At 40.0% G+C, this 16,354-nt stretch overlaps 1 protein-coding gene across 1 annotated transcript in view; it reads right to left on the bottom strand.

The window, feature by feature from the left end:
* ENPEP (glutamyl aminopeptidase) overlaps positions 1 to 15,632 on the bottom strand; it is an 87,686-nt gene extending 72,054 nt beyond the window's left edge. Inside the window, exons 1-3 of the mRNA XM_032859838.1 lie at positions 14,725 to 15,632; positions 2,701 to 2,842; positions 555 to 686 (exon numbers count right to left, since the gene is read on the bottom strand). Coding sequence (XP_032715729.1) covers positions 555 to 686; positions 2,701 to 2,842; positions 14,725 to 15,353 — 903 coding nt within the window. The 5' untranslated portion in view covers positions 15,354 to 15,632. The remainder of the gene's footprint in view (positions 1 to 554; positions 687 to 2,700; positions 2,843 to 14,724) is intronic.
* Positions 15,633 to 16,354: the final 722 nt, after the last annotated feature.

Raw genomic sequence — 16,354 nt, forward strand, 5'->3', positions numbered from 1 at the left:
AGACACTTAACCAACTGAGCCACCCAGGCATCTTGGTCATCTTGATTTTAAAAAGCTTTTTTATCTCTCACACTTTAAAAAATGTTTTTTGGCACTTTGTTGTTGTCTTATTTTGAATTACACATAGGAATGGCATCGCAGACTCTGAAGGGTACTCATCTTCCTACAGTCTCCTCCTGCCTCTCTGGTATCCAACCAGGAGGCCCCCAAACACACATACTCAACCACTTCACTAAATTGGGCACGCTCAAATAATTTAATATACTTGTGCTGATGTACTTAGGAGCTCGCTTTGTTTTTAATAGTGAATTTTCTTTTCAAAATAATCCCATACTAGTTATTCCTATGCTGGTCATGTTTGTTTATTTTTCACACATGTCCTTTTGGCTTACGATGTTCTGGATTGTTCAGTGTATCTATCATCAGGGTCACTGATCCCAAGAACTAATGGGCTTTCCCCATCTGTTATGTAAGGAGAAAAACTGTTCAAAAACCATAGACAATTAATCACAAACGCATAGGTCGGAAATCTTAAAAAGTATAATGGGACTCACAGGTATTCCCTGCTTTGACAGTCTCTCAACACGGTCAAACTGATGTACAGCAAAGCACACCAGGTAAGTGCTCATAGGGACAGACTTCCTGAAAGTTGTTCTAGTCCATCTATCGTCCATCGACTCTTCTTTCTATTGAAAACAAAAGATCACCTTTTGTTGATCAAAAGATTAATCATGTACCCAACAAACAAATTATTTCTCCAAATCTGGCTTTTCAGTCCAGTCTGTCAGAGCTTAGGGATAATATTTCTTCTTACTCCTGAATGGTGATAAAAGAAAAAGACGGAAGGAAAGGCATTTGTTTTTAGTCCTGTGAAAGAGTGATTCGGCTGTGTGCTATATGAGGTTTCCCAAGGAAGTACAGAACTTTGACTGTGATGCAGGAGTTTGTCTTTCTGCATTAATACATGATCCTGACCATAATCCTGACCATAATTTGAGGTGAGACCAGCTCCATCAATGAAGAAAAGGCTCGTGCTCCGAGGGAGCATGGGAGGGCAGTCGCTGTACCAGCCATAGCAGGATGGTGGGTTCTCTTTTCCATCACCGGGGTCTCCATCAAAGACCCAAGGTGTCATCATCACTAAAGTCACTGCCTTGGTTACCACGGACAGAGAGAAGGATTTCATTCCTTGATGTCACTACTGATTCCACCTGTCCAGTTTACCGTCCATGCCAGCATTGCCTTCCTCACCACCAATCACCAGTCCAACTCTATCCATGGATACTTGCCCAACTCCTGCTACCATTGTTTCAATACTTCCATGGGCCCTGCAGCCACATAATAAGTCACCACTGGGGGAAGCTGGGAAGCCTTCTTGGGGAATTAAGTGAGGAAGGCTGGATTAGAATCAGTGCTCCTTGACAAGTAAGCCTGCGAGGGCAAGTGCCGGGAGAGAAACGTGCAAGCGTCAGCAAAGTTACTCTACAGTAAGAACTAGCAGAGTCAATTTTGATCTCCTAATGACCCAGAATATTCTCCTTCTACCAGGACTACTGTCTGGAATGAGTGATGGGGAAGAAATACACTCTGCAAAATGCAAAGATCATCTGGGAGGTCTAAAGCAGAAGCTGGTAAGGTTTGCATTCTCTCTCCTCCCGTCTGCCCTCCTCCTTCCAGATGGAACATTCAAAGGGCCTTTTACCCTGACCCAGTCTTCTAGATTAGTGGGTCAGACTTTAAGTTTATCCTCTCCTCTTTCTTCTCCAGTCAAAACTCAATGGGTTGGGTGACCAACACCAGAAGAAAACAAACTGATAAACGAATTCACATTGGGAGGTACAGATAGCTGCCAGTGATTTACTTGTTAACCCTCTCAAAGCTTTGGTTTGCTTTATTTGGTTCTTGCTTTTTGGAGGAATATTTATCATTAAAAGGGATCAATGTCAATGATGACATTTCAGATAGCAGATCAGAAAGATGGGAGATACAACTTAGGCAAGATGTTTTTCTGGTATTAGGTAGATGACATTGTATCTAAGGATGAGCCCAACCTTTTTACATGTCAATATGTGCATTTATTATAGGTATAAGGTACAATAACCCTCATCTTTAGGTAATGACACTTCAGTAGGCTGCATTACTCATTCTGTGATTGAGGGTAATAGGAGAAAAAGCCTTATGCCAGCAATTATACAGACAGAAATTGCTGGACCCTATTTTTTGTTAACGTTTCATGAGCTAGAAAATCTATGGGCATGGGTTGTCCTGGACTTGGATTCTGTCCTCCAATAGGTTTTTGCAGTAGCTCTATCTTAAACACTGGGCTTATATTCAACTGAAAAGCAGGAAGAATGACTGGGTCCCGGAATATTTTAAAGCCTCTCCTTCATTGAGTTGGTTATTAGTCTGTCAGAACTAGGGGATTCATTCAGTTAAGCGCAGCCTATCTGAGGAGTGTCTACTATATTAATTCTTGTTTGGAGCCAAGCCATGGCTTTCTGACCTATGATATGCAAGGTTAGAGATTTTTAGAAATCAAAGAAGAGAGATTGCCAAAGTGCATTTTCAGGCCTCTAAATGAACTGTGAGAACAGGTTTAATTTTAGAATTCAGTGAGTTCTCTCATAGCAAAAGAAGATAACTTACCTGATACTATAAATAGACAATCTGCATAAACAAAAAAGTATATAAAGGGCTTACCTCCACTGGCATATTTGAAACTGCCTGATATTCTTTGGGGTGGATGATGGATATTGTGTAAGTTGCCTTTTTGTTGGGCTCATCAAAACAAGGGAAGGATTTTCTGGCATCTGTTGGTTCATGATCAGTGGCCGCTATGCTCCTTAGAAACAAACACACAAACAAAATACATGTCGCCTCTTCTGACAGCCCTTGTGTTTCTATTCCTATACAAAAAGTCAACTGTGTGATTACAACTGCATATAATTATAACCACTATGTGATTATACTGCATTTCTTAAAATGACCTTCCATCCAGAAAACAATCAAATAGTTGTCATGGTCTTTTTGGAATTTTCAGGTTAACAAAGAAATGAATGTCTGGAATCTGCTTGCAATCTTTTGTATGAATCATTTACTATTTTGGTGCCATAATTAAAAATCTGTGAAACATAGATAAGCAAAAATAAGTCCAATTAGGAGCTATCACTCTTTCCACCCGAAAGCCATTGAGCAACAAGTAGATAAACGCAAAGCCAAACTCAAGGACTTGTTTCTAATTGTCCTGGTGAGAGGGAACAGCTGTGTCCTGTCACAGAGCAGAGGAGTATCTTCCAGAATCCCCAGCTCCTGTCCCTCATGACACATTCTTTCTTATTTATGTTGCACCAGGAACAAATTCCAATTTCATTTCCATGCAAAAGAAAAGCTCTGAGTAATCTTCTAGGTGAAACAACCTTTGGCCAGGCTAAAAACCTGCTTTTGAAAAGAGACAGCATTTTTTTTTTTATGGCTCTAACTAGACAAATGCTCATGTAAATTAAAATGTTGATGTTTAATGTTTCCACCATTTCAAAGTGGAAATATTCTTTTCTGAGTAACTGCTCAGAAAAATAAAAGAACATATATTTTTACACGAGGTTGTATCATTGTAAGCTATTGTCTATCTGCTCATTAGAAGAGTAAGCAAAGTAAAAATTAGGGAAGAAAGAAGGTGTTTGCAACAGTAAACAAAGAAAGCAATGTTGATATGTTCATTAACAATTTGAGTGAGGAAAATATTTTGTCCTTCGGGTATATGAAAAAGAATACCAAGCTAAATCATTAGATCATTCCTTCATCCAATTCTTACTGAACCCTTTCCTCCCATACCCCTCCCCTGCCCTAGCTCCACACACACAAACACATTTGCCAGGCATTATCCTAGGGGCTGAAGAAATAACAAAGACTAAATAAACACATCAGGAGAGTGATGAGAGATATATGGAAAATAAAACGGGAAGCGACAGAGAAGAAGCTAGGAAAAATTGTGAGCTCCATTAGGTAAAAGATTCAGGCATAATCTCTAGGAGTAGGTAATGTTTTGCTGAGATTTGAATGATGAGAAAAAACCATACAGGGTAAGCATAAGAAAAATGTAATCTAGCAGAGAACAGCAAAGGCCCAGTTGCTAGAGTGGAAAAGAACTTAATATGGTTGAAGACCTGAAAGGTGTCCAGCATGGCTGAAGTCCAGTGAACCAAAGGGACTGGGGCCACAGGAGAGTTTAGCTGGTCAGCAGGGGCCATGGTAAGCATCTGTATTTCATTTTGGTTCAAGAATGTATTATATACATTAATTTATCTGGGAAATAATATGCCATAGGTCAACATCCATCTATAAGAACTTAAAATATTTTTGAATTTCTTTAAAAAACAAAACTCCCTAGATATAAAAATTACTTGCTAAAAGCTCAGCCAAGAAACCTAATCTGTAAAAGTTAAAACCAGAAAAGTGGCGGACTTTTGGGAGACAATTGACTGAGGGAGGGAACTTGCTGGGATGACTGAACAAACATCTATATCTTTTAAGGGTTGTGGGTAACTAAGACGTATGCATTTGTCAAAATTCATTGAATTGTGTCCATTAGATTTGTGTGTTTAACATATATAAATTCTACCAAAAAATCATTGTAAGTGAACATTAAGTTGTAGCAAGTAAGTGGCATTTTGCAGTGGTATAGTTAGCAATTCAGAAACAACCTTTTCTGTATTCTAGGCTTGAGCAAATGAAAAAAAAAAATGAAGATAATGGAAGGCAGGCTTCTCACTGTTGGGGAAAAGAGTTACAACCCTGTAAAGGGGAAAGACTAGAATGTACCCTTGGTATTGAATTATAATTGTGGGTTTGGTGTAAATGCAACGATTTTTCGTGTAGATATAGGTAGATGACTATAAAAATCCAAACTGAGACATATATTTCCTAGTTCTGTCTACTGAGCAGAACTAGCAGCACTGGCAAGCTTGTAGCAAATGAACACATCGAATTCCCAGATGATGATTTCTAAATACCACTCTCTACTAAAAGGAACCAGACTCCTTAGAGGAATGGCCGATTCCAGTGATGAGTCAGGAAAAGTCCAAAGATGATCCTGGAACAACTTGCTTTGCCCCAAAGGAAGGAAGTTATCAAGGAATCACTGGAACAAGTCAAAGGACACAGAAGCCCGCTCGAGTGGACTAGGTTAAATCTGGGGAAATTAGAATGTCAAAATAAATGATAAAATTATAACCCACTGACTAAAATAAGAATCCATGAATCCTTGTTCTGGTATGTATATTGGGGGGTGGGGGAAGGAAAGGAAAGCTGGGTTTGGTTTTTTTTTTCCTTTTTTTTTTTCCTTTTTTTTAAAACAGTAGATTGCCTATTAGTGATTTTAGGAGGAATGGTGACTTTAGAAAAATCATCAGTGGATACCAAAACAAGAGGGTGACCGTTTGATGAAGAAAGGGGTATCTGAGTAGTTTCAAAGAATGTCTCTAAAAATTATTTAAAACGAGAAAAACTGTAACTTTGCAGTGGAGAAAATGTCAGGCACCATCTGAAGCAAATGATCAATGACAGCTTCACTAATCGCAGAACAAACCAACGTCATCTGCCTCCTGATAGGATTTCCTGAGAGGGACCTGGCACCACTTGTGTGACATTTCTGACAAAAACTGCTTAACTTGTATTTTTAAATCATGAGGAAAGTCAGATAAACTAAAATTGAGGCGCATTCTCAAAATAACTGGTCTGTACTCTTCAAAAATATCAGGGTTGTGAAAGGCAAAGATAGGCTAAGGGACTGTTCCAGGTTGCAGGAATCTAAAAAAGGCATAACCTTAAGTGCAATGCTTGAATCCAGGCTGGATCCTGGACTGAGAAAAAACAGCTCAGAAGGGCATTTTCAAGTTAATTGATGATATTTGCTTATAACCGTGGATTAGATAATTATATCATTATCAATGTTAAATTTTCTGATTTTGATAACTGCACCAGGCTTACGTTGGAGAATGTCCCTGTACTTAAGAAATACATATTGAATGTTAAGATGTAAAGGGAAATAATGTGTCCAATACTCTAAAGGGAGAAAGAGACAAAGAGACAGAGGCATGGGGTGGGAGGGGAAGTAGGACAGAACGTTAACAATTGGTGAATCTGAGTAAAATGTTTCTAGGAGTTCTTTGTACTATTCTTGTAATTTTTCTGTAAGTTTGAAATTCTTTCAAGATAACTGATCCAGAAGAGCCTCAAGAATTTATTCTTCCGTAGAGTCATTACTGATTAGTTTTTGTGATGATAACAGCTTAGTCAGTTAAGTTTCTAACACCGTGCAGACTGTAAAGAATCTCAAACACATAGGATACAAAGAAACCTGCACACTTTCCCAGGGTACTAAGGTTTTACAAAAAGCTCCAGCAAGCTCCAGCCTGATGTTTAGTCAGCTGCCTTTTCTTCTGAATTCTTCTGGCTTCTGGTTTCTTCCAGAGGCAGAAGAAAAGGAAAAATCACTCTCTGCAAGACTGTTTCAGTTTAGTCACACTTCGGAAATAAGCCAGCTAACTAATTTGGGAATAGGAGCGTGTGTGTGTGTGTGTGTGTGTGTGTGCGCGCGCACGCGCGCGCGCATGCACACAAGTCAGAGAGGTTGAGAGAGAGGGTGGAGGGTCAGGGTGAGGAGGAAGTGGGAGTCCACTTTCCAAAGCAAGAGCCACTGGTAGGTTTCCAAATGCTCTGTTTCAGTCTCTGCTCTGTGCTAAAGTTCATACCCCCAAGTACCCAACAGAGAGAACTTCCAGTGGTTCCTCACCTTAGCTCTTTAAAAAGAGGTTGTGCTTGATTGTACACAAAAATTGCCTCCCTAAATTAGAGTATCTAGGAAACTGTCTTTGGAAATGGAACAGAACGGTGTTGGTGTTGTGTCTGTGTCATATGTTTGGTCCATCTTGGTGGTCCTGTCAGTGAACATTAATCACACCAAGTCCCGCTCAATTACAGTGATTGATGTAGGTAAAGTTCCATTCAACAACCAGAAGGGTTATCACATATGTACTGTTGTTTTTGTTTGTTTGTTTGTTTGTTTGTTTTTTAAGAGTGCAGAGCCAATATGATTTGAGGGGGAAAGAGGGGAAAACCATCTTCTTTTTTCATTTTTAAAGATTTTATTCATTTATCTGAGAAAGATACTACACCAGGGGGAGGGGGTTGGCAAAGAGGCAGAGGGAGAAGCAGACTCTCCATTGAGCAGGAAGCCCAATGTGGGGTTCCATCCTGGGATCCCCCCCAGAGATCATGACCTGAGCTGAAATCAAGAGTCAGATGCTTAACCAACTGAGCCACCCAGATGCCGTGGGGAAAACCCTCTTCTTAGAGTAAAAATCCCTAGATTCCAAGCCTACTTCAGCTCTTTAAAATGTGATCTTGTGCCAGTCACAAAACATACTGATTCTTAGTGTCCTGATTTATCAAACCTGGTTACCAAAGTACATCTGGCCTCTTCCCAGGGTTATGCAGGGTTGAGAAGGGGTAGACCGCACCTAGTAATATATTTGAAATTCCCTTCACATTTACATGCTAGGATTAGGATACATGTCATCAATTTTCTTTGACTTCAGAAGGCTAACTATGCTTTCTGTGAATGCATGTTCCACAATGAACAGACTCCAAAATTCATCCATTAAACGGGAGTAGCTGCACTGTAACAAAAGCACTCAGTGTGTAAATACCATCGGCAATATAATGATATCTTTCAATGGTAACTTGTGATTTTTTTCTCACAAACTCCTGTATAACTCAAAAGCCCCTATTTCTATATCCTAAATTCCACCCAAAGTTACTGAAGTTGTCCAAACATTTACAAATTTTAAAACAAAGTATATGAGATGCAAAACAACTTTAGAGCATAACTTCTTTGGGGAGATTTTATTTGGCAATTAAAACGTCGTCTTTTTAGAATTGGATGCGTTGTGCCACAAATTAATGGGAAAAGCCTGGCTGAGAGCACAGCATGTTCAGGAGTGACTCCTGAGCATGTCCTGAATAATTATAATCCCAGGCAAATGTGCTGAGCTCAACCATTTTTCCATAGGGGCCTCCCTATGTCATGTTAATAAGTCACTTACTAAACCCAGTACATTAAAAATACAATTCTGTGTAGCTTATTAATTTACGAAAGGAAAGAAATCCCTCTGACTTCTCTGAGCACATCAATTCAAGGTGACTTTAGAGAAAGCTGGAGAAAGAGGAGGTGAGGATGCAAGTCACAGACCAAGTTGACTCTGAGTCAACTTTAAAAAGAATTACTTGATTACCTCATAAATCATCTGGTGCACTGTTTCCAATGAAGACTCTCGGGCTATGTTCAGCAATTTAGTAACTTAAGCCAGCAAAGAAAGGGCAAGGTCTGGGTGAAAACCTTAAACAAAGGCCATTTGATGGAGGGGAGGCACCCACAATTGCTAAGAGTCTGTGCAGACTAAGTAAAGGGTTCCAGAATTAAGCAGGGGAGCTGACTGATGCAAGAAAACCCATCTAGATTATTCAGACTCCAATGTATTTTTTAAAGGATATATTTACTTGACAGAGACAGAGAGAGAAAGAAAGCACGTGTGTGTGAACAAGGGGGAGGGGGAGGGAAAGGGAGAAGCAGACTCCCCACTGAGCAGGGAGCCCAGTGTCGGGCTCTATTCCCAGGACACTGAGATCATGACCTGAGCTGAAACCAAGAGTCGGATGCTTAACTGAGTGAGCCACCGAGGTGCCCCCAGACTCTAGCATATTTCTGTGGTGGTTTGAATGAAACATTTAATCATTTAAATTTATTTTCCAGTTGATTTTTTTCTATATAACGGCATTCAAGGTCAAGTTAAATTTCCTTTTTTTTCCTTGCTTCCAAAATAAAAGAAATTCCCAAGCTCAGCAACAAGTTGTAACAAGACCAAAAAAAACAAAAACAAAACAAACAAACAAAAAATCTATTCTTAAACTAATAACTCAACATATCAATCTGAGAATATAATAAATAAACTGACATACAACTCAAACGTCAAGCTCAAATCCACCAATGAGTAGACAGATCCCTACATGTGAACATTAACTAAGACCATCTCACTGGTTTCCCTCCTGCCGTGCTTCCACTGACTCCTACTCTTTCTCATAAGCCCTAACCTTGTGCTTCAGACTTTTATCCAAATGCCTACTGGACGTGTCCTCCTGGATGCCTGACAGGCATCTGACAACAAACTCATGACCTTCCCTCCTAAACTTGGTTCTTCTCTTCTATTTCCAGGATCAGGTAACTGTGTGAGCTATCAGATCCGATATCTGGGCCAATCTATGTCCATAACTAACACACCCCTTTCCTGCAGTCAGTTAATCTGCAAATCTTAACCATGTTACCTCCTATTTTCTCCATTGCGTCCTCTTCTGACTGCTCTGAAATCACCATCCTACCTGATCCCATCTTCTCTCTCCGGGATCACTGCAGTATCTCCCATATACCCACACATGGATTTAGCTCTTTCCTTCACCATCCACCTAAATAGGCACCGGTTAATTTTTCCTACAAGCCTGCAATCGGCTATCCTTTCTTTCTTTTCCCTGACAGGCTTTCCAGAGTTATATTTAGCTAGCCTCTTCATATAAACCTCTTCTACAAACTAATTTCTTATCCTCGCTCTATTTTTTGGATTTAGTGCCTTTCCTTTTTACCTGCTTTTATGTTCTTACTTGCCGTTGCCTTTTGCAATTCCCCTATTGTATCAGAATTTGGCTTCAATCCTAGCAATGCTGTAAGCGCCCAGAAAACCCAAACTAGAAAACATCTGTCCTTCTTGTAAATTCCTATAATTCCTCTTAATTCCAATGATTCTCAGTCCTTAAAATATGAAGACTGCTTCCCAAGGTAAAAAAAAAAAAAAAGGATTTTTATCAATTCCTCTTCCATTAAAGGAGATGGGGAGAAAAGGAACCAAGGAAAAAATGTCCATCCTGACTGAGTGGGAAGATAGAGAGGTTATTGGTGGAAATTGGGCTCCTCAATGGGAAAAGGGCTGGGACTCTGTAGCATATCCCAGCATGTACCAGACGACATTAGTCATGTGAGAGCCTGTATGTGAAAATGTTTCTCTACATTCATTCAGCAATATTTAAGTATTCACTGTGCTAGTTAGTGAGCAAGAGAGGGACAGCCCAACTCCCAACCATGGAAGATTCCACAGTCTTGTACGGTTGGGAAACTGCATACTCCAGAGATTCATGGTAGCCTCTAGAGGTTCAGAATGGGTATTACCTAAAAGTCTCTCAGAAGTCCCATCATTTAAAAAAAAAAAAAAGAAAGAAAGAAAGAAAGGAAGAAAGAAAGAAACATCATTTTTGTATTTAGTATTTTTGCCCAAATGAATTTGGCCACAGAATCCCTCCCCTGCTTTTTTTTTTTTTCTGGCAATAGCTATTAATATCCTATACAACTGGAACTCTGTGGAATAGCAAGTTGGAAAATGCTGTGTAAGGGTAGTCCAAACACTGAGAAGGAAATGCTAGCCCTTGGAGAGAAGAAAATAGTATGCACTTTGGAGATGTGAGGAGAGGGGAACTCTGCTTGGGAAGAGAGCAACTGGAAATGCTACAGAACACAGTGAGAGTGTAGAGTGTATTGGTGGTGTGGGCAGAAAAACACTCCAAAACTTCCAATCCTTTTAAAAGTGGCTTCTTCCAATCATAAGGAACAGACCAGAGTAGGGAAAGCAACTTCTAAGCTTCTCAGATTTTCTAATCCTAAACCTCAGTACAACTCTGTACTGAGCAAGATGATATGGCTGTCATTGCCAGGGAGCTCTAACCTGGCCCTACCTTCTTCTCCAACTCCCCTCTTGCCTCTAACTTTTGAGGATAGGAAGCCCAGAGAGTTGACTCCTCCCTTTGAAGTTCAAGGTCAAGTCCTGGTTGTATTTGCAGAAATCAAATAATTTTGGTTACTACTGAGCACACTCATGTTTAGTTTGCGTTGTGTTTGCAACGGTAACATCCCGATGATAACAGGCAACTGTGAATATTCAGCCCTGGAGTTGAATTTTACAATAAGACAGAAGTGTCAGGAAATATACTTTGACTGCATGCTTAAAAATGTGTTGCTATGATGGCATTTTAAATTGTATCAGCATCAAATAGTACGCAGCTCACCATGTAATAGGAAAGAAAAGTGCTGCTCCCAGTGAATTCACTCCTGCATCCTTACGTGGGTGCTGGGGATGAGAACCCCCACAGCCCTGCACTGTCAAAGATGTTACTTATGGGCTTGCAAAAAAAAAAAAAAAAAGAACAATGGACTCTCCTTATATGCTTAAAATATTTCATAACAAGAAAAACAAAGAGTGTTCCATTTAGCCTAAATGAGGTTACCGAGTATGTGCAGAACTGTTTCAAAACCACATGTACAGGGCAGCAGTAGCCGCGTGCTGGGTAACTTGAGAGCCTCAACTGCTACCAAGGACAGCTGCTGAGCTCAGGGTGACCAGTCCTCCAGGAGAACCCACCTGAGACCGCCTCCCTCACCAGTCTTGCTGTAACTCGGTATTTGCTGGGCAGCCATTAGGACTGCCACTTTTCAGATCAGCTCTCAAGTATATGTATTTTATGGTAAAATTTATTGGTACAGTAAAATAATTCAGAGTCAAATGAATACTATATATTTAAGTATATAATGCTTTCTCAAACGTGTAAAGTCCATAAGAGAAATTTACTAATGGAATCTTCTTCCATATTTTTTTGGCCTTCCTGTAGTGTATAGAATTTTTATACTTTGGTGGCTTTACTCAGATGAAGTGTCTACTGTCTCAACCCAAGGAACAATTTTAAAGACTTTGCAATAATCACTTGAAAGTTTTGATTTGTCTTCAGTTCAACTAATGAATTTTTAGAATCTCTTGAAGGTGGATATTTTTCCTCATATTATGCCTTTCCCTCCCAAATTGGGAATGCTTTAAAAACTCATTAAATCCTTAGTGAAGCTCAGAGAAATAGGCACTTTTATTCATTATTTGTGGAAATGTAATTTGGGATATATTTTTGAAAGTCACTTTGGAGACACACATAGGTGCATGCACATATTATACATATGTATATACCTGTATACATAAACACAATTGCATGCATCCACACGTATGCGGTTTGGGCCAATGCCCTAGGAATTTTCCTATAGAATTATTGGAAAATGTTATACATATTTTTATAAGAACGTTGTTATATTTTCCTAGGTGTTTATTAAAAAAGTAAAAAAGTAGGAGGCACTTTAATGTCCAAATTTAATGGAAAAGTGGAATAAAGTACATTATATTCATATGACAGACTATCATGTATCCATTAAATCATCTACCCAACCAGGTTAAAGTGTTGATATATCGTAAAAACATGTTATACAATAAAATGTCCAACACAATGCCATCTTCATCTGTATTCAGAAAAATACTGGAAGAATATCTACCTAAATATTAATAATGATTATACTTCAGGGATACAATTTTCTCTGTTTTCCAAGTTTTCTGGAGTGAATGTGTGTTATTTATGAAGTAAACAAAATAAACGTTATAAGTTTCTTGATATATTTGTACTCTTTGACCCAGCAATTCTATTTTATTGAATATAACCTAACATAAGGAAGTAAACAGATGTATACTTAAAGGTTTATTCCAACTATGTTCTTTTCTGATGTTTTTATTCTAATAAATCCTGAAAGCAATTTAAATATCCAGTATTAGGAAACAGGTCTTTAAAAATTAACAGTGCATTCACGCACAGCCTTTTAAAATCAGATTCTTGAAAATATGGCAGAATGAGAGGAAATCCTTATATGAAGTCAAAAAGGTATATAAACAAATACATAGACATTGTATAATTATAATCTGATTGCCTAAAAAAGCACTTATTAACATGTAACCGAAGTTACCATTGGATGTGAAGTTTCTCTTTATAGTTTCTTTTGATTTTCCTTCTTTATAACTTTCCATGCTTTCATTATTTTTAGTTTTTATAAACACAAAAAAGTATGTCAACAATATTGTTTTATTGCTAGTGATATTAAGATAGAGATACAGTATATGAGCCTGTTCCCTTCAAATATTTTTTCAAACTATCATTTCTATTCAGTTTGTTAGGGTATCCTACAGTAATATTGGGGTACTTAAACATTTCATTTTAGTCCCTGGGTCTCTCTGGCAAACAATGGGAAGAATTTTGACCAAAAGCTTTACTTTGCTCTGTAAGATGCTTAAAACAACATAGGGAAGGGATATTCAGTGAGCTAGCCCCAGACTCATATTGCTGAACTGTGATACTAAGATTTCTTTTCTCTCTCTCTCTCTCTCTCTCTTTTTTTTAACAGATTGTATTTATTTGATAGTGAGAGAGGGAACACAGGCAGGGAGAATGGGAGAAGGGGAAGCAGGCTGCCCGCTGAACAGGGAGCCTTATGCAGGCTGGATTCTAGGATCCTGGGATCATGACCTGAGCCAAAGGCAGACACTTCATGACTGAGCCACCCAGGCACCCGGACACTAAGGTTCTTAATGATTTGCCTGGCAAGAATCTACATAAGCAAAGGTCAAAGCAGTTTCAAGTTCACTGATACCTTAGTGTAGCCTTCCTTCCTGATGCAAGATCCACACCCACAGAGTGAAGTTTTTTTTTTTTAATTCATTGAGAGAATTTATGCCTTAACATAGTTCTACTAATAGCAACTGATAGATTGTCAAGGCAAGTAACCATCTTTGCTAGACACAGAAATGCAAAAAGACATATATTAATTACTTGCTATGTCTTTATATCCTCAATTACTTGATATATCGTTTATGTTGCAAAAGGCTTAGCATTACCGTCGCATATTGTATGATGGACAATAAGCCCAAAGAGTTATCCATACGCTGCCACTAACGTGTGAACTCAATGAGTGTTTATTAAAAGCTTATGTGTGGATCATTGTTCTGGCCGTACAAGATAAAGACAGACTTCTGCCTTTCTTCCTAGATAAAGACACAAAGACAATTCTATGGATTTTACATACCTTTCAACATCACTTCTCCACTAAAAGACTCAAAATTATAATGGACATTTACTGACTTTCTCTTAAATTTAGTGTAATTTTTTTTAAAAGATTTTATTTATTCATTTGACAGCAGGGATCACAAGTAGGCAGAGAGAGAGAGAGAGAGAGAGAGAGAGAGAGAGACGCAGGCTCCCTGCTGAGCAGAGAGCCCAATGCGGAGCTTGATCTCAGAACCCGGAGATCATGAGCTGAGCTAAAGGCAGAGGCTTTAACCCACTGAGCCACCCAGGCGCCCTAGTGTAATATATTTTTTTAAAGTTCACTTTTAAATCATTGTCATATAACGGAGGACCGTGGCAGTGAAATTTACTAAGCACGTGTATTTTAAAAACCGGAGGTAGTTTCTGTAAGTAGTTTCAGCGTTCTGACAGGATGTAGTACATTATGATTTTTCCTGATGAAATTAAAGACTTACGCTGATTCTTTGGACTCCATGAAGCTCACTCTGTACATTCAGGTTTTCCGATAGGCTTTGAAAATACCACAGGGCAAAGAGTTTTTGTCCCCCAGGCAGACAGGCAGAATTGCAACCAGGTTTAGATAACAGACCACAAAACAATTAAAAGGTGGAAAGTGAAAAGGAAAGGGAAAGAAATGGAAAGCAAATATGTGAGCTGAGGGTAAATAAAACAAAAATGAATATTTACTTGATCTGTCCGTCCTCCTCATACGTCGTTCTGTAAAAGCCCACGAGCGAGCCGTTCAGCCAGCCAGCGAACTTCAAGGTCAGGAGGTAGGCATTCTCGCCACTGCTGGGGGCAAGCTCTTCTTCTGCCTCCATTACCACATACTCCTGCTTTTTGTACTCGAAGCACCGCCTGACTGGCACCTGCTCCCTGGAGGACCTCTTCAGCTCCGGGAGCTGGGTGATCCTGGTCTCCCGCAGGTGCAGCCACAGGTACCGGGTGGGCGAGCTCACGTTGATGGAGATGGTCACGCTGCCTGTGTACGTGTCCTCCTCCAGCAGGGGCTTCACCTCCAAGTCGTAGTGCACTGGGTTGATGTAGTCCGGCAGCCTGAAGTTTTTCCAGTCTCCACTTTCGTCTTCTCTGGCAGGGCAGACCCCTTGGTCCTCCGGTGGGCTCTCCGGGGAAGGAGCTTCAGAGGGAACCGGAGCTGGGCCCTGCCCGGCGTCCCCCGTGGAGCTGCTGCACCTGGTCAAGCCCACGGAAAGTCCTACTATTAATCCCACCGCCACCACCACCACACAGATTATGGCCACATGTTTCGTTTTAATGCAGTACCTCTTAGCGTCCTCTTCCTCTGCAAAGTTCATTTTTGTTTCCAAAGTCAAATATTACGCATAAAAGGATGTTAAATTTACCTAACTAATGAAGGTCAGCTGACTTCCTTTTCAAATTGGGAGGAATTCCCTGGCTTGGCAGCCTGTTTTCGTTTTTTTCCCACACCCCCCTCTGGCTCCCTGCCTCTTTCCTCTCCGTTCACGTTCCCCACCAGCCACTCAAGGAGGGACGCGGAAACAAGGGGTGGGATAAGGGCTCCAGAGGGGAGGCTGAGCTGAAGGAAGAGGACTGACGAGAATACTGTCGCTGCTCCTTATAAACACCGCATCCCCACCTCTCCCCTCCTCCTCAGGAGTGAGTTAAACATAAAATAGGGCTTAGCTTATCAGGGAGCGGGAGGGTGAGACTTTGCCAAAGCCCTGTCAGCAGCTTTCAGGGAGAGACCTTTCTGGGAAAGAAGTGTGCTTGCGATAGAAAAACTCAACCTTTGCCACTGGGTCTGTGGCTCCTTCCTGTTGTGCTCACAGTCTCTCTCCCTTAATTAACCACAGGGCTTCTTAGATTTCAGCCTTTTCATCAGGTAGCTAGCCAAGGAAGCAAAGTGTTTTCTTTTTGGTTTTTTTCCCCTCCCGTTACATAAACATTCAGACTCTGCCTTTACCAAAGTCATACCCTGGACTTGGACACGAAAAGGGATACATAAAAATTCAAGGACCACTGAGGTAGTCCGTGAATATTTGTTGAGTTGCTGGATTAGCAAAGCAATGCCAAGTAACTCTGAATTCCGTTCAGTCCGGATGGAAGAGGGAGGGAACATTAAATTAGCCAAAGTGGTCTTGGAGCTGAAGAGCATAAAAAGAAAAAGAAAAAAAAAAAAAAAAAGAAAGAAAGAAAAAAAAAAGGAGGCAGAAAGGGAAAGGATTAAAAGAACAGAACACAGGGAAGATAAATAACTACACTGGGGTAGATAAACTCATCTCTGCAGTTGGCCTCCGAGTGAGATTGGCTTCCTTAGACTTTGATGTGTAGATCA

The sequence above is a fragment of the Lontra canadensis genome, unplaced genomic scaffold (genome assembly GCF_010015895.1).
Source record: "Lontra canadensis isolate GAN:19392208 unplaced genomic scaffold, GSC_riverotter_1.0 scaffold1, whole genome shotgun sequence".
NCBI classification, from domain to species: domain Eukaryota; kingdom Metazoa; phylum Chordata; class Mammalia; order Carnivora; family Mustelidae; genus Lontra; species Lontra canadensis.